Raw genomic sequence first — 24,904 nt, forward strand, 5'->3', positions numbered from 1 at the left:
TGGCAAAATTTTCTTGCTGATCATTTTTCTGCAAACATCTGTGAACTGATGAGTTTAATTAGGGTTCTTCTGATGAAGCTTCTGTATGGTCTTTTAAAAAAAATTAGAATAGTGTGGGATCCGGCCCCAAATGTGTTCTTTTGTGCTGAAGTCTTCAAAATTGTTTTTCACAAAGTGGGTTTGTTTGGGTTAATTATGTGTGTGCATTATACTATGAACTTCCAGCATAAAGGGCCTACAGCTGGAGATGATTGTATGTAGAGAAGAGACACTACATTGATTGGTTAGCTGTTCCAGTCATTGTTTTTCATTGTCTTTTGATTTTTTTCTTTTAATTGTGTATCACGCATTTGACTATTGTGGTGAACACTGACCAAGTGGCCTAGCTTCAGGGAAAGAAATGATGCATGTTTGAGTAAGATGCTATGTGTGGGAATCATCCCATGAGGGGCAGATATGCAGCCTTGGATCATACTTGCAACAGTAAAGAGGACTGAGGCCAAGACCAAGAAGCTGGAGATAAGATGACTCATTCTCTCCACAGATGAGAAGGCATGATCTGGAGCACATACAGGGTGGCAAACCAAGACCTACAGAAAAGGGACCCCGACCAGTTGTGTAGAAAATCAAGTAAGTGTAAGTATCTACATGGCAGTGTAGAAGTAGGGGGCTGGAGGATAGGAGAGGCAGGAATGGGCAGGAGTCTGTGATATGCAGACTGTGAATGAATACCCGACTTTATACTTTCATGCAAGACTGCTCGTGTCTGGGGAACAGGATGGGGAGATGATTAGGGACATAGGATTATATAAAAAGGTAATATAAGGAGATATGTGATTCAGTACTGCTGGAGAAAAAGCCTAAACTTCAGTGCTAACTTTTAAAAAGGAGACAAAGTATTTGGTTACTAGATCATGAAATAAGAAAATCAATCCAATGCAGTAATATCAATGATATGAAAATAAAACTGTATAACCCCATGGCAGAGATTTCTACAGTATATTGAAATAAACTGTTGATAATGAAATTCCTTCTAAAATAAAAAATCTTACTAAATAGGGAATATGAGGGTATGCTTATCTCTGGTTAATATTTTCTTGGTTTTAATGTTTTCAATGGTAAATATGCATCAGTATTTTTAAAACAAGATTAACTTTATTTGGGCAAAACAAAACAAAAGCTACTTAAATAAAGAAGAATGAAAGCTAAGTTAGGGAGACCAAGCACTGTATGCTCTTTGCAATGCACTAAGGCTGCCTTCTTTCTGCTGCTACTAAGAATACATTCATTCAATCTGAATTTGAACTGTACTAAGTCTCTGCACTACAGCATAAGGCAATCCCAGTAGTGACCTGAAACTGAATGACAAAGACGGCTGCATCTTGTGTGCAATTTAAACTGATCAGAAACACTAACCATGTGTTAAACTTGCTTAAATCTGAGTATTTTAAGAAATAGAGGACCTGCTCAATTCTCCTTGTGTTGTTGTATGGTATTACTCTATTAAAAGGATTCATGATTAAACACATTATAGGACACAGTGTCAATCTCTGGTGATTTTGAGAATGTGTAGGTTGGTTTTCAATTTTTAGTTTCATGGTTTTATTAATTTTTTGAGTCACCCAATTCATTTACTAGAAATTTCATGTGTCAAGTGAAGATAATGCTTGTGTTTATTTGGTCGTTTGTATTTGTGAGGAAGGAATGATACCATGAAACTTGCAGAAACCCTACATAAAAGAAAATCTATACATATAGAAATCAAACAATCATAGTCAGACACTGAGCTGCTGCTGAGCCCTGCTTCTAGAAATAGCCTCTTCCTGTGGAGGATGCTGTCACCCCTACTGTGTTCAACCCTATTCTTTCTTACCTTTATCTGCCCTTACTGTTTTCAAGACGAATGACAAAATTATGTTCTTTTTTTTTTTTTTGCATTCTTCCACATGAATCATTGTGAGTACTTGGCACTTAACAAAGGTTGAAATGAGCTAAATATGCTGTAAGATAATGATTGTGCCATATCCAACAGGATCAAAAGTCCCTACTTAAGGAAAGAGTGGGGCAGCTGTGCTGATTTTCTGCTTTCTATTTGTGCTAATCAGAGAGGCAAAGAAGAGACTTGAAGGTTATTCAAGCAACTACTTTGGATGTTCAGTTTGGGCCAGGTAGGGATATAAAGTTAAAAAAAGCCTCAGATGAAAAGGCTCACTCCAGCTTCTAAGGCACCATCACAGCCCCATCTGGATGAATTTTCGTCTTTCAGAAATCATTCATACATTTCTTAATGTGTATTTAAGAAATGTATGAATTTCCTTTGGTGACTGAAGCTTCCTCCATGGTACTGTTCACCAAAAGGACAGGGCAGTGTGATTGATGCTCAGGGCAATTAATGAGGCATAGGAAGCTATTTCATCAATATTGACCACATTTATGGTTATTTCTTGTGTAGAATATAGGAACATAATGTCCTTTTTTTTTTTTTACTGTTTTTTTTATTTTTTGTTTTTTATTGTTTTTCTTTTCTTTTGTTTTTGTTTTTGTTAACTTGATATAAACTAGAGCCATTTGATAAGAGGAAACCTCAATGAGAAAAATATTCCTAATAGACTGGCCTTTGGACAAGTTTATGGGATATTTTTTTTGATTAATCGCTAATGTGGGAGGGTTCATCCAGGCAGTTTTATTAAGCTACCAAAAAGTTAACCAATTTAAGTCCTTACAAACAATATTCATTCAGAAAAAGTAGGGATTCTCCTCTTCAAAACTATTTGATGTTTTTACCATCTCCTTAGCTTAGGAGTAAAATGAAAGCCCATTTATTCTTCTCAGAGTGTGTCCCATTGAATTCTAGTTGTGAACATTTTATAAGTATCATTTTATGAAAGTATTCCATGAGAAATAAGGTTGAAATGTACAGATTTAGTAAAAATATTTCCTTAGTTGATTACTTCAAAGATCTCTGTAATGCTTTTTATATGTTGATTTTCACATGTTGCTAATATCATTTTATATGCTCATTTATTCTGTTTTAATATGTTTGTATATGTTTATTCAGGAGCCTCAATAGAGTCACATACATGCTTCAGAATTTTCCAATCTTTAATGGTTTTAGAGTCCTTTAAAATAACATAGGAAAGGAACTAATATTTAAAAACCCATAATGGGAAATACTAATCTAAGGCAATGATACTATGGTAGAGAAATCAAAATAAGTGAACAAAGATGCCCTTAGTTGCCTACAGTGACTTGGTAGATTAGAGTCTGCCCATGACTAATACATAGTAGTTCCTCAAATTCTGAGTCCAGTGTTTTTCCACATGACTTCAATGCATTTATCATCCTTTCTTTCCTTTACTACTTCCCTTTTAAGGAATGAAGAGATGAATTCATTTTCTGTAAAAGTATATAAATTCTCTTGCTGACATTTTTTTTCTTTAAATGTCAAGTAGAGGTTATAGAGGGGAAAGTGTAAGATTTTTAAATCTTAAATTATAACGTGACAAGGAGCTTGACAACCAACAACTAAAGTTACTGCTGTAAAAATGACAAATGATAGTAGATTTCAAGTCTCAGGTATTTTATGCAGAGATGGTAAAAAAGACTACATTTTTACTATACATTTGGCTCTGAGGAGCATCTTGCTAAGGTTTAAGAAGAAACAGTGTATGGAAATATATGAAAGATTAAAAATCCCCAAAACTTTAATGTTGCCAGCTTTTGACCATCTGTCTCAAGATACTCAAGTAATCATCTATTCACTCAGGTTTCAACAGTTAAGTTTCCAGTATAATCCACAAACATCTGCTATCTCTTGCAATTAAACAAACAGACAAAATTTTTTTAATGCCATGAAGTCAAGGACATTAAAAATATCACATGGAAATATACAATATATACCAAATATTTGGGTGACTATGAAACATACAATTGGATGGCCATAAAACCTCATTTCAGATACTATAAGCTTATGGCAAATTAGACAGTATAATTCTTCCTTACAGCATAATTTGTGCTTGGCTTGGGTGGTATCATTTGCCTGGGTCTTTAATTGTGGAAAATAAAATAGTAAGAATGCCAAAGGTGTTTTAAGTGAAAATTTATTTGTAATAAAAAAATGAATGTGTAATAACAAATGTTGGCAATTCCTTTACGGTCTACCTAGCCAGAAAAAGGCATAGATTGTCTAACACAGACATGCTCACTAGATAGTAGCTCTCAATCCTGTCAGAGATCTGGTGAATATAACATTAAATATTTAAACTTGCTATGACAGATAGAGACTCCTAAATCTTAACAGTGATCTCCCGCTCCCCAGAAGGTCTCCAAAAAGATATGGACACACCAACAAAAGATGCTACCTGTATTGTGACACACCAACCACTGGGCGACACTGGCCCTATGCTTTGTACACTGCCAGGGCTCTGCCTAATTGGACAAACAGAGGACATCTGTAGAGTTAAATGTTTTATATTACATAAGAGTATGTGATGTCATCTCTCTCATGTTCCTCTTCCATAGAAAAAAGCCTCTCATATTCTGGGCCTGATGGCCAAACTGCCTCTGCCTGCATTGCCATGGAGACCACAGAGACTTGAGTGAACTGTTTAGGTAATGGAATACAGACTAACTTCTGTCATTTTGATTAACATATGACATCTAGAATAAAATTTATGCTTCTCATGTCTCTGATTACATTAATGGCTAAGCTAACTATGGCTTGACAGCTAAAGAACAGACAACTAGCTCCTTACCTCAACATAATCCACCACTGTGTTTGCTCATTAGTTAATTCATTTACTAGTTAAGACTACCAGATCTCTTTTTATCAAGATAGGTTTTCCTTGCTCACAGATTTCATGTTGAAAGATACACAAGTTTCAAATTTAACCTTTTGCTACTTCTTTATCTAAAAATCTCAGTTTACAGTGGCTGCTCCCCAATGATCAACCACTGTAATTGTATAGAAACTTTCTGTAATTGGATAGAAAAAGTAAACTTTTTGCAAGGTCTGAGGATCTGGAAGCTTAAGATTGGGCAGTGAAGACACAGCATACAAACTTGTACACATATATGAAAAGTGGATGGATCCTTCCCACTTCTAAGGGCAGGAATATAAAGGGAGAAAAGTATAGAAAATAATTTTCAATGAAATGAGAAAAAATATGTGATCATGTTAAGTATTCAGTATGTATCTGTGGGAAAGTATTACATACTCCACTTTTGAAGGGTCACATCAGAAGTGAAATATCAACTTCATACAGTTGATTTTCTGTGGGATTGTGAGGTTCCAAACAAAGATGACATTTAAGACTTAAATTCTAAAACATAAGAACTTTCTTACAAGGAACTGTATACTCTATATACTCTGTATGAATCAGGAGATGCTCAACATGAAGTTATCATACTTGTGAAGCCAAGGAGGGTATTATTGAGACCATGTCTGCTCTCTCAAGGTTGCAATCTCATTTACTAGGTGACTGGAGACTTTCAGAATTGTAGATATGTAGACACAAAGCCTAAGAAAACTAATGGGAGTTCAATATAAACTAATTTTTATTTGTTGCCATTCTCAGGATTTTGCTATGTAAGATCTTAATTGAGCCATAGCCCAATATGGAGTTTCATTTTTGGGCCAGTGTACTTAAAGTACCCTGAGTGGGTAATATATTGGGGACATTTTCCTAAGGACCAAAAGAAGGAAGTAGGGTAAACAGCTTCAGAAAGAATGGCCTATTTAGAATGCTGCAGCTGGTAAGTCACAGAGTCTAAATCATGTGCACTTCCTTTGGGAGAGAAGAGTAGAAGACTATGAAAAGACATTATAAAGAAGGGGTTAAACAGAGTGTTGGGGAGCAGTAACATATCTTGGGGTCTGATGTAAGATAATTGGTATTCAGGGCAGCATCACTCATTATTTTTTGTTTGTGTTTTTATTTCAGGGTCATTTTTTTCTTTCAGAACATTTTAAACTGAATAAAATAATTTTCTTTCATTCCCAGATTTTACTTGCCAGTTGCCTTGGAAGTACTAATTATGGTTTTCCTTATATAGGACAGAAGAGAACTATTATTGTGGAAAGTTCATTAAAAAAACACATTCATTCCTTAACACTTAAAACAGGGAAGAATTATGTCATAGCTATTTTTGAAAGTATTATATTTACAATGAATATAAAAATTATTGTGGAAAAATACCATGGCATCTGAAAAAATCATTAGTAGAATTATATGAATATAGGGACCTTTATATTCTTGGAATTTAGAAATAAGTCTACTGATTTAGGTCCAGTTCCAAGAAATCAGCAGGCAGGTCTAGCATGATTTCATAATGACATCAGGTGAAGGAATGCTGGGAAAGTTATATCTGAACTCTGAGTATGTAAAATGTGAAACCTGTTCTGAGGTAGCCACTACTTGAAAGTTTCCTCTTCATTTTCAATGTAGAAGATGGTTTCACACTTTATTCTAATGTCAACATTTTAAGTAATTATGTTTATGTTATAAGCAAAAGTTATTTATATCTTGAGGACCTAAAATAATTTTCTTGTTTGAAAATGCAACATTCCAAGATCAATATCCAAAGCATACAAAGAAATATAGTTTCTTTGAGAAGTTTCAAAGCCTCTTGAGAATGAAACCAGTGGTGAATTTAGGTGGTCAAGAATTTGGAAACCCTGAGTAGCAAGTGTGACCAAATGTCTTATTGGTGCTTTTTACTCTGTCTCTTCCTATTTTCGTTTCTTCCTTCTTTCCTTCCTTCCTTCCTTCTTTCCTCTATCCCTCCCTCCATTCCCCCTCCATATCTCCTTCCCTCCCTCTCTTCCTCCCTCCCTCCTGCCCTCCTGCCCTCCTTCCTTCCTTCCTTCCTTCCTTCCTTCCTTCCTTCCTTCCTTCCTTCCTTCCTTCCTTTCCTTCCTTTCTTTCTTCCTTCCTTCCTTCCTTCCTTTCCTTCCTTTCTTCCTTCCTTCCTTCCTTCCTTCCTTCCTTCCTTCCTTCCTTCCTTCCTTCCTTCCTTCCTTCCTTCCTTCCTTCCTTCCTTCCTTCCTTGTTTTAGCTTGTACAACTTGACTGGATGTTCTCTCAACAGAAAAGTTCCTTCCTAAAGACTATCTATCTACTCTTTGTGAAATGGTGGTTGGATGAGATACTCATTAAACTACTAACTAAATTGTAAGCCAAGAGAAGAAAAACAGAATCAACTGACAGATTCAATGAAATGAATGCCATCCAGTGATAAGAAAATATTATATGCTAATATAAGTATTATTTGAGGTGATGAACATGGATGCACAGCTAGACTGCACTGACGCCAAAGTCAGTTCCCCCCATCTTTAATTATAGGAACATGGTTACATTAGTAAATATCTCTATATCTGCTTTCTTTTGTTTTGAAATTATTTTGTCATAGGAAATAAATGTTACCTTATAAGGAAGTATAAGGAGTTAATGAAACTTAGTATATACTATATAGAGAGATGAGTTCAACACAAAGGCTATTCACAATCAAAAGTTAGACCACAGAGATTAAACAGAAACTCCCTAGAGCCTAGGAATACAAGAGTAACCAAAAGAAAACTTTGATGCTTTATCTTCCAAGTTTGCATATATCATGAAATGGTCATTCTGGTGATTTGTGCATACGACTCTTCCCCTAACACTTTTCATAAAGGAAGAGGAGATAATGGCTCCTTGGAGATATAATTCATCTTAAGTAGTTAGACAGGCATTAGGCTTGGGAGTCCTTGGAGCTTTAGATAAATTCTTACTGCATAATAGGTGTTTTGACTCCACCTCTGGGTTTCCAGAAGACCATTGCTCATAAAAACAGAGCCATTTGGGAATATGCTAAAGAGATGGGAGGAATGATTATCTCCTTAATGAGATAATCTACTTTTCCTTCCCCAAATCCCTTCCTAGGATTTGGCAGCTCCCGGAACTCCCATCATGCTGCACTGCTAAGACTGCATGCTTTCCTTTTTCATCTTTATCTCTTTCTTTTAGATACTGACCAAAATACCTAATCATGCTTGGCTGCTACTAGGGCTTTCCCATTCTTTCTCTGAGGCTCCCCTTTCTTTTCTGCAGTCCAGCTGTTTGATGATGTCCATTGCTGCACAGGTATATAATGGAGTTAAATGAGTTAAAGAAAAGATCATAATCTGATAAGATTGCTAGAGAACAAGAAGAGGAGGAGGAGGAAGAAGAAGAGGAGGAGGAGGAGAAGAGGAGGAGAAAGAGGAAGAGGAGGAAGAGGAAGAGGAGGAGGGGGAGGAAGAGTGGGCGGAGGAGAACGAGGACGAGGAGAATATGAAGAAGAAGAAGAAGAAGAAGAAGAAGAAGAAGAAGAAGAAGAAGAAGAAGAAGAAGAAGAAGAAGAAGAAGAAGAAGAAGAAGGAGAGGAGGAGGAGGAAGAAGAGGAAGAAGAAAAGGAAGAAGAAGAATCCATTTCTCACTCAGCAAGATCATATTGAAGGGACATGTGAGAGGTACTCAGATGGTGGCCATCTGCAAATGGGGAGGAGTGCCCTAGTAAAAATGAATTAATAGTTTTTGTAATTCTGAGAAAATAAATTTCTTTTGTTTAAGACATCTAGTCTAGGGTATTTTGATATAGCTTCCCAAGTTAGACAGTCCAGTCACACTGGGAGATAAAAGAGGCTTATACATTTGCACACCGTTCTGCTTGAGTTCCACTCACCATTAGCAGTCTGTCTCCTACTTGCAACCTTCCATCTTTCTGTGCAGCTCCGCCATCTATAATTTTTGTTACATAAATGCTATTGTCTCCAGGAATGTGCTGGTTTCCCACCCCTCCAGCAATACTGAAGCCTAAACCTGGAGGAGAGGAACAGAAAATAAAAACAAATACAATTAACTATATATAAACAACTGACAAGTAATTAGTACATTTTTTTCTTAATAAATGGCAGCAAAGATTCTACTGAAATCAATGTTGCTCTTTAAATATTTGAAGGGATTATTGATTTTTGCTAACCATGCAAAGATTTTTGTTTTTAGGCAGTCCTATATGGATTTTAGTTTTGTCCTATTTGGTGACTGGGCACCAACCAGGACTGTTTCCAGCTAATGAGTTGATGACGAGTAACTGGAAGAATAAGGACAACATAAACAATGGAAAAATGTCAACTTAGTGAATAATACCCTGGAATTATATTTAAAATGCAATGGTTTTGTTAAACAAACTATAATAGTTGTTAAAATAATGGAAACTGGTCCCAAATTGATAGGGCTATTGAAAAAGTGTTATCTAATTTCCTACTGAAGTGAGTAATTATTCTTTATTGGTGATTTACACCCCCCATAGAACCATGAATACAATTCTTTTCTTAGGACATAAAACAATAACCAAAGAAAAGATAAAATGTCTGTAAACTGGCTTTTCCTATGAACTTTAAAACACATAATTAGCTCAGATTGTCCCAAACTGTAATTTCACTGGCTGAGCATAAGAATATTTTAAAAATATACCTTTAACACTTGCATTTTCACATGCAATCTAGTGCATTTGTAGTATAACAGAGGTCATTCCAAATGCAGAAAAGAAAAAGGTTAAACACATATCTAAGAGCTCTGATTTACATCCACTATACCAGCAATAAATGCCAAAGACAGTCTTGGTTCCTGAGAGCTATGGAACACATTACCACCATAAAGAAGATTAAGTCTCACAAAGAGAATAACTATAGAGTTGACATTTGAAGTTGAAGACTCTACAAAGACCATGAAATCACGATGAACACTGTGGACATAAATCCATCAGCTGAAAACTGTTTCCTCCTCCTCCTCATTTTTTTTGAGATTAGGTTCATGTACTTCTTTTTATTTAATGACCTATTCAAGGTGAAGTCAGACATTTGTAGAACACATACCTCTGACACCCAGAGAATGTTTCTGATGTTACACAACTAATAATTTCTCATATTTTAATGATATGTGAATATGTTTTAAATCAACCCTCACTGAATAATTTTCAAATATTTTCAGAGAGTATTCCTTTTATGATTTTGCACTTCCAGACAGGGTTTCACTGTTTTGTACAGGCTGTCCTTAAGCCCATGATCTTTCTGCCTCAGCCTCCTGGGAATTAAATCATAGCTATGCATATCATGCCTAGACATATTCCAGCTATTAGTTCAGTATGGTATACAATGTGTATCTCTGCCTGTATAAAGAAAACCAGTTTACTTACACTTTAAAAATCCATATATGTTTTAAAATTGAATGCATTCTCATCCATCCATTCACACATTCATTCATACAACCAACATCTCCTAAATACATTCTATGGTTTTCTTGATTTGAGACAGTGTTATATGTAGCCCAGGACAGCCTCAAACTCTATTTGAAGCCAAAGCTGGACTTGAGTTCCTGACCCTTCACTTTCCACTTTCTAAGTGCTAGGATTGTGAGCACAAATGTCCATGCCCATTTATTCTATGTATTTTTTAGCCAATTTCTGTCCATTTTGACCTAGACAATCATCCTGTTTTATTTATCATGGCTATAATAGAAATAAACTGGCTAGAGTATTCCTTCAAGGTCTTATTCAAATATCAATTTCTCTATAAGCCAGAATCTTATTTTTCTATTAAATAATGTTCTTAACCATACACTCCATTGGTTAGAGTTAATTGTCAAGTTGATGCAATCTAGAATCACCTTGAAAGAGAGTTTCAATAGGAAATTGTCTAGATCAGTTTTGCCTTTGGCTATATCTGTGGGATAATGTCTTGATTATGTTAATTGATATAGAAAGACCCACTCTGAAGGTGAGCAGTGTTCCTTAGGGTTGGGGCCTGATTCTAAACAAGGGAAGAAGGTGGGCTGCACATAGCATTAATTCATTGTTTTCAGCTCTTGAATAAAATATAATATAACCAGCTACTTCAAGTTTCTACCACCTTGATTTGCCTGCAATGACCTGGAATCTTGAGGTGGATAAGCCTTTCTCCTTTAAGGTGCTTTGGTAAGGAAGCTTTATTACAGTAATAGGAAAGGGAATGAATATATCTACCCCTTTTACCAATCTCTACTTTCAGTTTTCTCTTAGCATTTGTTACCTTGTAATAAGTTACACGTGTGTCTTTCCATATGCAATATAGGTTCTGTCTGTAGTCAAGGCTAGCCTGGTATTCTTGAGCTTATGAGATTCTCCTAACACAAAAAAAGCTGAGATTTTTAGTGCACACACATACACATGTACATACACACACACACACACACACACACATATATATATATAAATACGAATATATAAATACGAAAATATATATATGTATGTATATATATATATACATACATATATATATTCGTCTGCTTGGTGAAAATTCAAGCTCTACAATGACATGGATTTTGCTTTGTATTGTGTAATAGAGAAAAGTTGGACAGGGAAGTTTCAGTGTTCATTTATTCTCAGCGAGAGAAAGAACAAATGATTGTGAAAGGAGAAAAAGAGGCACAGGTCTCTTAAAAGAAAAAAAAAAAACTTCCCTCTAAAAGGAAGATTGGCGCCTTTGAGTTAGTGAGGGGAAGAACACTGAACAGTCCATGAGTATGTGAGGCACACCTCTGGATTAGCAGAACTCAAATAAGCTTCCTACCACTGGTCTGCCCAGAGTTTATGACAATCATAAGCAGGGAAAGGGCAGCAGCAGAGGTAGCATCTCATCCAGACTTCTTTATCTAACAACTGTGGAAATTCCTTTCTCAATTTTTTTTCATCTGAAATAAAAGGGTAGACACACTCTATATCCTACAGAGATTGACACATAATAGACACTGGATAAATACAATCCCCTGCTTTCACTGAGCCCCTTTGGCTGCTGAGAAAAATTAGACACTTAATACTTTTGACAGGAGAGGTAGGATGTGGCAGAGGTGTTGAGAGAAGTGTGACTTTTTAAAGAGTCTAGAAAAGGATCAACAAAGGATCAGCTTCCTCTTAGGTTGAAGGAGAATTCATAAAAGAGAATTCACCTTTGACCCCAACTCTCCCTCTGGATTCCAGACATACTGAAAGATAGCACTAGTCATACCCAGTTTTCTTGAACTTGGCACAGAAGCAACATCCCTAGGACAGCATGTTTTTATGGTATGATAGACTACACTGACTGAGGTAGTACAACAGAATTATAAATATTTGAGTCAGCAATGCCAAAAAAAATCACTGGTTTTAAGAAATAAAAGCTCTCATTGACTACTGGTTTTTTTTTAAACCATCATGATAAGAACATAACTCTAGAATATGAAATGAGTCAATTACAAAATCCATTCAGTGAAAAGACTTGATATTGCTCACCTTTATACCTCCCACTGTGGGTACTTTGGTCATTAAAATGGAAACTAAATATTCCTATTAGCTGGCTACATAGAAAGCTAAAACAGAAAACCCTACTTAAATCACAAAAGTAGGTAAAATTAACAGATATTTCTGGGCTCCCATAAAGAAGAATTTCAACTGAGGAATATCAAATGGCTGAGAAGCACCTAAAGCAATGTTCAACATCCTTAGTCATCAGGGAAATGCAAATCAAAACCCTCTGTGATTTCACCTCACTCCAGTCAGAATGGCTAAGATCAAAAACTCAAAAGACAGCAGGTGCTGGAGAGATTGTGGAGAAAGAAGAACACTCCTCCACTGCTGGTGGGATTGCAAGCTGGTACAACCACTCTGGAAATCAGTTTGGTGGTTCCTTAGAAAACTGGGCATAATACTACAGGAAGAATCTGCTATTCCATCTGTACGCATATACCCAGATGATTCTCCAGCAAGTAATACGGACACATGCTCCACTATGTTCATAGCAGCCTTGTTTATACTAGCCAGAAGCTAGAAAGAGTCAAAATATCCATCAACAGAGGAATGGATACAGAAAATGTGGTACATTTACACAATGGAATACTACTCACCTATTAAAAACAGTGAATTCTTGAAATTCTTAGGAAAATGGGTGGAATGGGAAAATATCATCCTGAGTGAGGTAACCCAATCACAAAAGAACAAACATGGTATGTTCTCACTGATAAGTGGATATTAGCCCAGAATCTTGGAATACCCAAAACACAATTCATAAATAAAATGAATCTCTAGAAGAAGGAAGAACAAAGTATGGATTCTCTGGTCCTTCTTAGAAGGGGGAACAAAATACCCACAGGAGGAGATACAGAGATAAAGTGTAGAGCAAAGTCTGAGGGAAAGACCATCCAGAGATTGCCCCACCGAGGGATCCTTCCTATATACAGTTATAAAACCCAGACACTATTGTGGATGCCCACAAGTGCTTGCTGACTGGAGCCTGATATAGTTGTCACCTGGGAGGCTCTGCCAGTGCATGACAAATACAGAGGGAGGATACTCTCAGCCAGCCATTGAACTAAGCACAGGGTCCCCAATGGAGGAGCTAGAGAAAGGACCCAAGATGCTGAAGGGTCCTAGGAGGAACAACAATATGAGTCACCTAGTAACCCCAGAGCTCCCAGAGACTAAACCATCAACCAGAGAGTACACATGGAGGGACCTATGTCTCCAGATGCATATGCAGCAGAGGATGGCCTTTTTGGACATCAAAGGAAGGAGAGGCCCTTGGTACTGAGATGGCTGGATGCAGCAGTGTAGGGGAATGCCAGGACAGGGAAGGAGGAGTGGGTTGATTGGTGAGCAGGGGAAGAGGGATAGGTTAGGGGATTTTCGGGGGGGGGGTGGAACCAGGAAAGGGGACAACATTTGAAATGTAAATAAAGAATATATATAAAAGAAAAAAGAGTAAAAATATGCCAAACTCAAACAGCTAATCCCCCAAGTAATTGAAACTATGTTTGACAAATGTGGATATGCCCGTAGAATTTTGGGATTCCATCTATTATGTAAAGCTGGCTTCACTCCAGATTTTTTATGTATTTCTGAATTTACTTCATTACACATGTGAGCATAGAAGATTCATGTGCCGGGAAGCAACACACAAAGCTTACTAACACCTTTAATTCATCTGTTCCAATACAGAATGTCTTCCTCACTGTGTAAATAGAGAAGTCAGTGAGTGGATCACAGATCAGGCTTTCAGTGGTTGTCTGCTGCGTACATGGAGGGGGAGGTGTTGGTGAGAGGCGGGGGCTGAACCTGAAGGCTTGGCAGCATAGATTGGTACTGTGCTTGGGAGGCTCAAATAAAATGAAATCCTTAAAAATGTCATATGATCCCAATGTGCCCATGCATTCCTTGTGGGTGTAAAGCACTGAGCCTTGGGACAGCTGAGCACCATTCAATCACTTGCTTCAACATCATTTTATGTGACTTTACTGGGACATCCCTTGAGGGTTTCTCCAAACAATTTGATATTATTAAACAGCTTGGTTCTGTCACAGCTTATTTAGGGTCTCCTGCTGAGGCTGTTTACTGCTTTATAGAGAGCACTATTGATATTCTGCATGTTCTGTGTATGTTTTTATTGAAGGAGAGGCAGGGAATTGGTTCTGAACTCTGGCTGGCCTGTCTTAGAACACACCTACCCTCAAGGGCAACTTAATATTTGAATGTACACACAAGTCTGTTAAAAAAAAAGAATAAAAAAGAAATCCAACCCATGCATCTGCAAAGTACTGATAACAGACCATTTGACTTCTCTTTACATTTAGAAAAAAAAACTGTTTAAAATAACCAGTGATATGCCTTTTATTTTTATTTGCGAGATGAATGAATCCCTTTGGTTGCAGTGGATCTTTGTAATTAAAAGTCAAAACCAATTTGCTTATTCTTTGGATTTTTTCTAGATTCAAAAGGGAAAGTTTTGGAATTGAAAAAGTGGCCCTTTGAAAACACTTTGAAGACCTCAGTATGCCATACAGGGTCTTACAACTGAAGACTTTTGCCCTAGTACCTATAATGTGAGAGTCACAGAAACTTTGACATATAACTTTCATATCTTCTGCTTTTGCTGACTCAAAGGACCGTGTACACTGTTTTCTAAACCTGTATCTGTCCTCATAGGAAATTGCTTGCTCTTCCTTTATCCCCCCTCTGGGATTACCTATTCTTTCCTATCTAAAATGATATTTTCTTGAACTCATAACAACATTTCTTGTACGAGCAGCTGTTTATGAACAGTGATTGACATGTAGCTCCTAACTCCACTGACCATACTGAAAATCTCCTCACTCTCATCATTATGTCACGTGGAGCAGTCTATGTCCCTGGCATCCCTTAGGTATGGGCCATTTCTGCAAAAAGCCCCTGCAGCCTGGCAGTGTGCTCGTTTAGAACCAGTTTCATTATGGAGACAAATTAAGTTGAGTTTAGTTTGGGTAGATTTATACCTTAATCCTGAGAAAATGAGGAAATCTAGACACTAAAATACACAGGAAGAATTCAAGGAATGATGGGAGTTGAGATTGGAAAAATAGACTTATAAACCAAGGTATACTAAATATTTTCAATGATCTTAAGAGTTGTGAAGGCATGAATACCCTACCCCTCTGGGTCTTCTAAAAAGAATCAACCATTGTCACCTTCACATAATGTATCTGTGCTGTTCTAAACTGTCCACGTTGGAGTGCTTTGTTGTGGCAGGCTCAGGGAATGACTATAACTTCTGGTCTCCAGGGACTGATGGGAATATTTATTGTATACAGATATTTCTTTTTAAATGACAGTCTTATGAATACACTGCCATATGCAAGTTATTTTAATGTTCCCTCCTCCTGTAGTGAGTGTAGTTGTGTAAATTATAAATGAGCTCTATCAGGTGAGCAGCTTAGCCAATTACCCAGAGTTTCCACACACAGGTCCTGCAAACCTGAGATGCCTTTGAATTTACTACATTGCCTGGAATACTGCTGATGTTGCTGACACTCCTACCTTACAATCAGTGGCACTCAACCTTCCTAATGCTACGACGCTTTAACTCAGTTCCTCATGTTATGGTGGCCCCCAACCATAAAATTATTTCATTTGGCTATATAACTATAATTTTGCTACTGTTGTGAATCATAATGTTAATATCTGATATTCATGATTTTGACCCATGGGTTGAGAATTGCTACATTGTTTTCTTAGTTTGGCTACGTTTCTATTTTCTTTGATAGCTTGTCTTGCATATGTCTTTTATGTATATGTAAATGCCTCTGTGCCTGTGCATTTGTGCACATGGAATCACCAGGAAGGATCAGGTATCCCTGTCTATGACTTTCTGTTTTGTTCGCTTACAGACAATTTTTCTAAACTTGAAGATTGGTCATATTTGCTCAGTTACTGATACAGTAACTAATAGTCAACCTGTGACAAATGAAGGAATCAGAAGGTTACAATCTCAACCTGATCAGAAATAAAAGAAGAAAGGATTCCAAAGATAAACATGAAGACTCTAGGCATAATGGCAGGACAATGAAGACCATCTCATCTTCAGTTTATTTGACAACAAGAAAAGATAGTCCCTAACCAGGAATAAGGAAAATAATGGTGTCAGAGAACTGAAGAAAGTTTTGGAAATTTTTAAGTAGTTGCCTAGAAAGCAAGCAGTTTATTAGAAAAATACACCAAATTTGCACAAAAGGATCTGTAATGATTATCTAATTAAGGCTTGAAATAGATAAATTAATTAGGACATTAGTGTAGCTTTTTTTGAAGATTCTTAAAAAATTCTTAGTAGCACAGAAAATAGAGGAATCTCACAAATTGGTCTCTTATGTGTACTGCATTCTCTCTCCCTCCTACCTTCCAATAAATTACAGGATCCCACAGAACAGGGGTGGCATAATATACACTGTTGAGCATCTAGTGATTGTTGTGGGCCCAGTCTACTAAATGATTTAGTGATCAAATAGGCACATGATATATACATGCTTTTAAATATCTGTCATTCACATCAGCAGAGATACATATATTTTAGTTCATTTATTTAGACTAAACATCTTAGAATATGTTATAGTAAGTCCTTTCAACATGTCAACTACTATGATAAGTATTATCAGAATTCATGAAAACCATGTTAACATTCTCCCTAAAAGGACACTAGGAATTATCAAGGCAAGACAAATTTAGCTATTTACTCATGCAAAGGACTGACCTGACTATTACTACTGAATGTTATAAATCAAGCAGCCTGCTCGGACCACAGGAATGCTCCCGGGACTGGGGACAGTTTGATACTTCTCCTACAGATATGTTCTCCAAGTCTATTTTATCACACCTTAAGTGGCATATTTTTCCAGTGTTATAAAATTAAATATATCCTAAGTAATAAGCCACCCCTTTACCTGCCATCACACAAGTATAGATTTTTCCAGGTTAAAATTAGCTGCCATTTTGCAAAGCAAGCACATTACAATTGATATCCAAATACTTTACAGACTGATTTCAAGGTATCAAGATACCAACACACCAAGTAATAAAAAATTACCACAAAGATATAAAGCCGTTTTTTTTTTGTGATCACATTTAGAAACTCTTTGTTTTTATCTTCCCAAGTATTTTGTTTTCTTTTTTTTAATTCAATATATTTTTTATTTACATTTCAAATGATTTCCCCTTTTCTAGCCCCCCACTCCCCGAAAGTCCCGTAAGCCCACTTCTCTCCCCCTGTCCTCCCACCTACCCCTTCCCACTTCCCCGTTCTGGTTTTGCCGAATACTGCTTCACTGAGTCTGTTAAAATTGGATGAGGATTTTCCAGTTTGCAGAGAGGTTGCTGTGGAAACCAAGCCGAAATGCCTGAAAGTTCCTAGGTGCATCATGGTATGTTCCCATCCACAAAAACAAAGCTTTGTTCAGTAACATCTTGTTTACAAGCCCTTCCTAATCTCCATTACTCCAAATTAAAAATACTCTGCACTGACCACATATAATGCTTTATAGGTCCTTTTGAGTTGCATTTCAGTTTGGATGTGTTTCTGGAGCTTAAACCCAGAGCTTTGTGCTTGCTGTATAAAAACTAGAGGGCGTGTTAAAAATGCTCAAGTGACTGAGGCTCCCTTAGGAGGAGGTTTTGAGGGGCAGAGCTAAGATCTTTAGTAACAGCAACTGCAAGCAGTTATCTTTGCCTTCTCACAAACTGTCTTACTGTGAATGAAAATTTCTGGCATCAAACCTTTTCATCTGTATAGTGTATCTCACACAGACACTCAAAGGTTAATTATACACTCTCACCAAGTTAGTTGGCTCTTCCAAAATAATCTGTGACATGATTGAACATATTTAATGAATATTTAAATTCTCAATAGGTTTGTTTTCTGACCTGTGCGAAGGTTTAATTAAATAAGACATAGAGACTATGTGGATGGTAAAAGGTTAAAGATACAAACATTGATTGGTCCTAGCATTCAAGGCCACATAATTCTTTAGCTTTCTAAGTATTAGGTCATCAGGAGAATATAGGAAGTTACAAGCTACTTCTTAAAATCATGTTGAGTACTATGATAATTTATGAAAAAGTACCACAAACTACTATAGATGCCAGTGTACAAAGAGTATCCATTACCTTTTCTTTCCTTTACAAGATTATAATGAATTGAATGTGATAATCATTCTTTATAACCCCTACTCATTTATAATTGCATGAAGCTTAGATAAAGATGAAATATTAGCATATAAAATGAATTACCAGATGTAAAGTCATATCTAACCATTGTCACATCTTATATTAGCTCGTATTTTATTTCCTGGACTATCTTAAATACTACTGTATATTTTTCCAACACATTTACCTCAACAGAGAAAAGAGATGTATTATAGAGCTGAGTTCCAGTCTCTTACATTCTTTTACCTTCCCAATGACTCCCCTCCAATGACTCTGCATTCCTTAAGTCATGGGTTCTTTAGCTTGTGAAGAGTCTCAGGAAGAATTTTGTTTGTGTATCAGATGAAATGTAATTAACAGTATCTATCCATCTAGAACTACATCAGCTTCAACAGGAATTAGGCTTGGTTCCAAGTATTCAGAAACTGAATATATCTCAACAATTGACATAATTAGCTTGAATGTTTTTGAAAAAGTAGGTTCCGTAATTTTCGGATGTGCAGTTATTTAGATGGCTGTTGGCAGATGGATATTCAATCAGGATTTGATTTAGTAAGTGCTCGACAACATTCCTCACTTTCTAAAGGCTTTTCAAGGACTTTTAATAAATGTATTAGAGACAAAAGGAAAGTAAGGCGTGCCATAATACTTATACTGAATCAGGTGGTCAAGCTAGGTGTTTCAATAGACTGGAGAGGGTAGCAAGAAAAATACAAGTGAAATTGATAAATCTATACAGATTATAAAATTAAATTTGTAAGGACAAATCAAGGAGTAAGTAAGATTCAGGAGGAATGGGGACACATTGGAATAAGAGGCTCTAGGGAGATTTAGCTCTGGTTAAAGTGCATCACTGTTTTGAAGCAACTGCATGTATTACCCTATCTTCATCTGCCATTCTTTTGCTTATTGTTTAGAGTGGTAACAAGCAGAAGGGTTGAGTCTTCTGCTTTATGCTCGTTGCTTAGGAAACATAACTCTCAATAAATATTTGCTAACTCAATGGGTAAGCAAACAAAGCAGAATCTGTAGAATAAGCCATAAGCTTGCTGTTAGTAATTTATTGTTGAGCATGTTATCTTAAACTATTCGCCATTCTTTCATTTTCACATGCGGTATTGGAGATCGAATCCAGATCTTTGCACATGCTGGGGAAATGCTCCCCCACTGAGCCATACCCCCCAACTGAAAGCACTTCTCATATTTTTGTCATGTCTATAGTGTTTTATATTTTATTTTATAGTACTGGAAAGAGCAATACACCCTTTTAGTCCCAATTCAGGGCTTTTGTGCTATAACTTGTCTGCCAGATTAGGAACATTAGGAGAACCCTCAGCCACTGAGATTATGGGTGTTGTGTCAGCTTGCATAATGATGATCTTTTAGTTTTATTTCAATCTCTACTTCTCACCCTGGTAGGATAATTGGACAGTGAGCTGCAAAAACAAATTAAACCCAAGCAAGCCCCACCCATGGGCTTTCCCTATAGATAAAATCATGAGGAATATCCAAATGCAAATGAAAACATTTTGTCTAACTCTTCCTCCGAAAACAAGTCTATTCAGCATTTCTATTGCTTGGACAGTGTAATTTTATTTCCCTTCTTCAAGTTTGGGGTTCTAGAATTTGAAATCTAATTTTGGAAAAAAATGAGGCTGCTTTCTCCCACTCTTCCCTCTGACGAGCTTCTCTCCAGGAATCAGTGGAGAGCAGAAAACACAGAGGATCCCTAGGTGAGCCGGGAAGTGTGCTGTGCAGTGTTGGTGCAAGTGAAGGTTTAAAGGCTATTCCCATTAGAGAATGATTATTATATATGATAAAATTTGTAAGGCACAATATAAGTGCCTGTAGTTATTACTTACTACACACAAAGGAAAAGATAAGTGTTATTTTATTTATCACTGATTTCATCTCATTATAAAGGAGGCCAGTATTGTAATAAATTACAGGTGAGAACATAAAGAAAAAAGGTGTTAGGTAACTGTCTCAGCATCAGAGCTGCAACGATCCCTGGGCTGAGAGGTGAACCTAAACCTGTTCAGCGAAGGGTTTGCTGCTAATTACTTTGTGCTGTGTATTGTATCCCAGTCTAGGAAACTCTTAAAATGATTCTGAGAATATGTGGAATTCTGGCAATAGGGGTAAAAGAAGCCCCCCAAAAAACTCAAGTGAGGGTTAGGAAAACACAGTTGTTTTTTTGAGGGCAGCCATTTCTTTCCCTTTGCATTTTAACTTTTATTTAATTTTATTTATTCTAATATTTATTCATTTTAATATTTATTTAATTTTTATTTGTTACGAACATTACATCCAGACCCCTACCTCCACTTTTTCCAGTCCCCTTCCTCCTGTCTCTGCTATATCTACATTTCCTCCATTTCTCTTCGAGGGATATCGACTGAACATGGGGTCCCAAGTACAGGCTAAGAGTCAGAGACACTCCTTCACTCCCTCTGTTAGGGTACCCCATAAGAACAACAAGCTACACAAACCTACCTTAGACCCATACAGAGTCTGTAATTTTTGTTGCCATCTCTATAAGCCCTAAGAGCCCTGTTTAGTTGATTATCTGGGTTGTAAAAACAAAAACAAAACAAAACAAAAAAAACAACAAAAAACCCAAATATTTCTTGTACTAGATTTTAGCTATAACAAAACTGATCATCTGGTCCCTTAAATTATAAAATCAAATAATTCGATTTTCCCAAGGGACTTGGCATTCATTTAATTCTACTGACAGAAATACCAGGTTCTATTTCTCTTTGTAAATTGAATCCTTACCTCTCAGTAACTGATACAGAGGTGCTCAGAGTCTAGGTTGGAAGATAAAAGAAATAACTAGCTGCAAGATAAAGTTCCTATAGGGACAGGGACATCAGAGTGACCACTCAATACTATTATATTAATACTATGGTTAACAGAAAAGTGACTTCTTTAATTTCATTAATACTTGTAGTAGGCACCTCATCATTTTAACAGAACTTGCTGAATTAACTAAAATGCATCGTTAAGGGGTAGTAATTTTCATGGGGAAAAAGCTTCATAATATTATTCATCACACAAAATGGAGTTGTATATTTGCTAGTAGTTTTGTTTACATGTTTAACATCATATTCACCTTAGCCATTCATCTCTTTTCATACCCGTTGCTTTAAATAGTTATTATATTAAACAGTCATTATATGATTTGATAAAATATTAATGTGAAAGAGTCATTCTTTGAAGACACTTGTTAAAATAAATAACTTAAAACTATGCCAAATTAATGTGGGCGAGATAAAAATATTGGAGACAGATTACAAAGTTTATAAGTGAATATGTTATTCTTCTAACATTGTTGATTTGGGTTATATTATGTTCACATGATAGAGCCCTCTAAAATGGGGATCATTTTAAAGAATAATTGTGCAATTTAATATAAATTTGAGTCTAAATAAAAATAAAGTGTTTAAGTAGTCATTTAAATAACTGACTATTTTTTCTTCAGGTTTTGGCTGATTACAAAGGAATTTACACTGACTGCCCACTGAGTGGGAGGAATCACTGGGAGAGCCATTCTTGTATAGTTTTCTTTTATCTTTGGACCAACTATTGTACAAACTGAACCAATTAGGAGACTTAGAAATGGTCAGACCCACATTATCACAGCTGATAGTGGGGAAGACAGAACTACATTTGAAAAATGTATAAAAGCTTGGCACTGTTCTTCTTTCACAATTCATTGTAAACCAACTGTAGTTCTTGAATAAGTACAAATATACTTCTTTTATTGCAAATCTAACACAGCATTCTTTTTTTTTCAGTTGGTGATAATGTAAGAAAGCCCAATATCTGCATAATATGTCTCTACTTGAAGACCTTTCTTATTTGGGAAGCTTTCCTGCTTTTTGCATCTATGGGTTATACATATGGAAACCATATATATCCAAGAATATATCCAAAGAAAATCACTTTACATCTTTTCTCATTTGTATAATATTATTCAATATTGAGTTTTTAAATACATTTAATCATTCATCTGTCTGTTAAGTAAATATATGTCAACCCACATTCTTCTGACTCTGTACATATTAAATTTGTTTCATAAAATGTTCAGAAGCAGAGTCAATAGGCTTAATTTATCCACATATACTTTTAATTGGCCACCTAATATATGAAATAGGTGTTGAAGAGTGTGACAGGTAGGCTTGGGAACTCTGCTAACATGTAACCAATTTAACACTATCAATTTCAGGAACTAAGGCTTTTATGAAGTAACCTTTTCTTATTGTCCTGAAACAAGCGTGATTTTCATCTTCATTTTGTCAATGAGTAAATTGACAAATGCTGGTAGAAGACATCAGAGAAATATTTCTGTGGTCATTCACTATAAATTTAGTAGAGCCAGCCCTTAATAATATTGCCTGCTTTTAGGATCTCCACCATTGTATGCATAAGTAATCTAAGTGTAGTGCATATAGTTTTAATTACTGTACTATGATGTTTAAATAAGAAAATAATAGAATAAATAGACCAAATTTTGAGAATATATAAGAATGTATTCTCTGATGGAAATACTCTTTTCTATTGGATTCTGAAGGAAGATCAGCATTTAATCTAGTCTGGGTATTTTGAGTCCCAGACACAAAGAGTGCCTACTAAAAAGGAAACTTGTACATGTGTAAAAGCTAAAGAGAAATAAAGCCAGAACAGGGCACTAGAGGGGAATGACTTCACTTTTTAGCAAGGTAGAGAACTATTATCCTAAAGTGGGAGGGGCAGGAGGAAGAGGGAGCACTCGATTTTTCAGAGGCATTTTAAAAGTATATTAGTAAGAATAGTCATCAAAAATAACAAATCATTTGAATAATGCCTCACTTTAATAAAAACACAATCTGCCAGCAATTTCACAGGGGATAATAAACAACAATAATGATAAAAATGAATTAACAGATTTTAGAATCCTGTCACATATAGAAACAGTTACAGTTGACAAGCCATTGTTTTTTATGCTTTCAAGTTAACCTTTGCTTACATTTTTACTTTCTAATTATTACTCTCAGGTCAGACTTTGGTAAAGTATGTCACAACTCTGTACTTCAAAGAGCTTCTAGCATTGCACTGTGGAAGCAAAGCTGAGCTGCACAGCTCTTGCTACTGCTGTGTTTAAGCTCCACTTATCTAGCTAACTCCTTCTGAATAATGTCCATGGAATAACAGCCGTAACCCCAGTGGCCTAGAAAAATACGAAGACTGCATATTCATACGAGAAAGACACTCTTTAAATCATCCTCCATATCCTGGGAATGAGACCTCAGATTAATTCAGCCACCCTTAACCCTTAAGAGCAGGGTACTGATGATAAAGTACAAATACTACTCTACTAACAATTGTAAAGATCAAATTTAAATAGTATTCTTTTCTAGTCCTATGTGCCATTGTTTATCAGTCTAGGCACTGCAACTTTTAAAGAAACTTTAACCCCTTTACAAATGTCAATGTGCTGGTCTTTGGCCTCCTGTTATAGAGAAGCCAGTACCTATAGGTATATGTTCTGTATGTAAGGTATGTGCTTCCTTTCATTGCTTTCATTCCTTGTTGTTTGTAGTGTCTGTGTGTCTCTGTGATCTGTTGTAGTAGTTTTCTTTATGGGTTTTTATCCTGGGAGTTTAATGAGTTTCTTAGATCTCTGTCTTGATTACTTTTATTTTTTTAAAGATAGGATTTTAGTATGAAGCCTAGGTTGGCCTCAAAGTCCCAGTATTTCTGCCTGAGCCCCGTTAGGGATAGGATTCTAGTCATGCACTATCATATCTGGCACATTCATGTGTTTTAACTTTAAGAAAACTTTGGCCAGTGCTTTTTCTTTACTTACTAGTATTCTTTTCCCTTGTGAAACTGTAGTACTATATGTTTAAGTTAATTGGAATATTCTTATCAGTTATTACCCTTTGTTCATTTTCCTTTTATTTTTTTTGGCCTCAGTTTTTAACCTAAATAATTTTAACAGAGATAATAGTACAATTAGTTTCATCTTCTGTGGTAGACAAGAAAACAACTTGTTATTTTGAAAGCCGAGCAATGAGCAAATGATCCCTTCTACCTTTCTCACTTCAAATCAGTAACTGTAAATCAATAAAAACAAGTTACTCTTTATAAAATTGTTATAAATAATTGAAATCAAATTAGTATATTTATCTCATCACTTTTCTTTCAATTAAATGACAGATCTATAAACTGATAACCAGTAGATGAAAGTGAAAACTGGTAGGGAGCCCTAGTACCCTGTGCTGCTTTTGTCCACTAACATCATCTTGGATGCTTCTGTGCCAACTGAGAAATTGGGGCTTCCACCACTTTGGTCCATCTATCAACTACTCCAAGTACCAGTCCTACT

The 24,904-nt window shown here is 36.1% G+C and overlaps 1 protein-coding gene across 10 annotated transcripts in view; it reads right to left on the minus strand.

Moving 5' to 3' along the window:
• The window catches only part of Dlg2 (discs large MAGUK scaffold protein 2), a 1,203,331-nt gene that overhangs the window by 490,531 nt on the left and 687,896 nt on the right, over positions 1–24,904 (minus strand). For all 10 annotated transcript variants that reach the window (XM_052158733.1, XM_052158754.1, XM_052158740.1 and 7 more), the window contains one exon: positions 8,701–8,837. In XM_052158733.1, coding sequence (XP_052014693.1) covers positions 8,701–8,837 — 137 coding nt within the window. The remainder of the gene's footprint in view (positions 1–8,700; positions 8,838–24,904) is intronic.

This window comes from Apodemus sylvaticus, chromosome 1 (genome assembly GCF_947179515.1).
Source record: "Apodemus sylvaticus chromosome 1, mApoSyl1.1, whole genome shotgun sequence".
In the NCBI taxonomy this organism is placed as follows: domain Eukaryota; kingdom Metazoa; phylum Chordata; class Mammalia; order Rodentia; family Muridae; genus Apodemus; species Apodemus sylvaticus.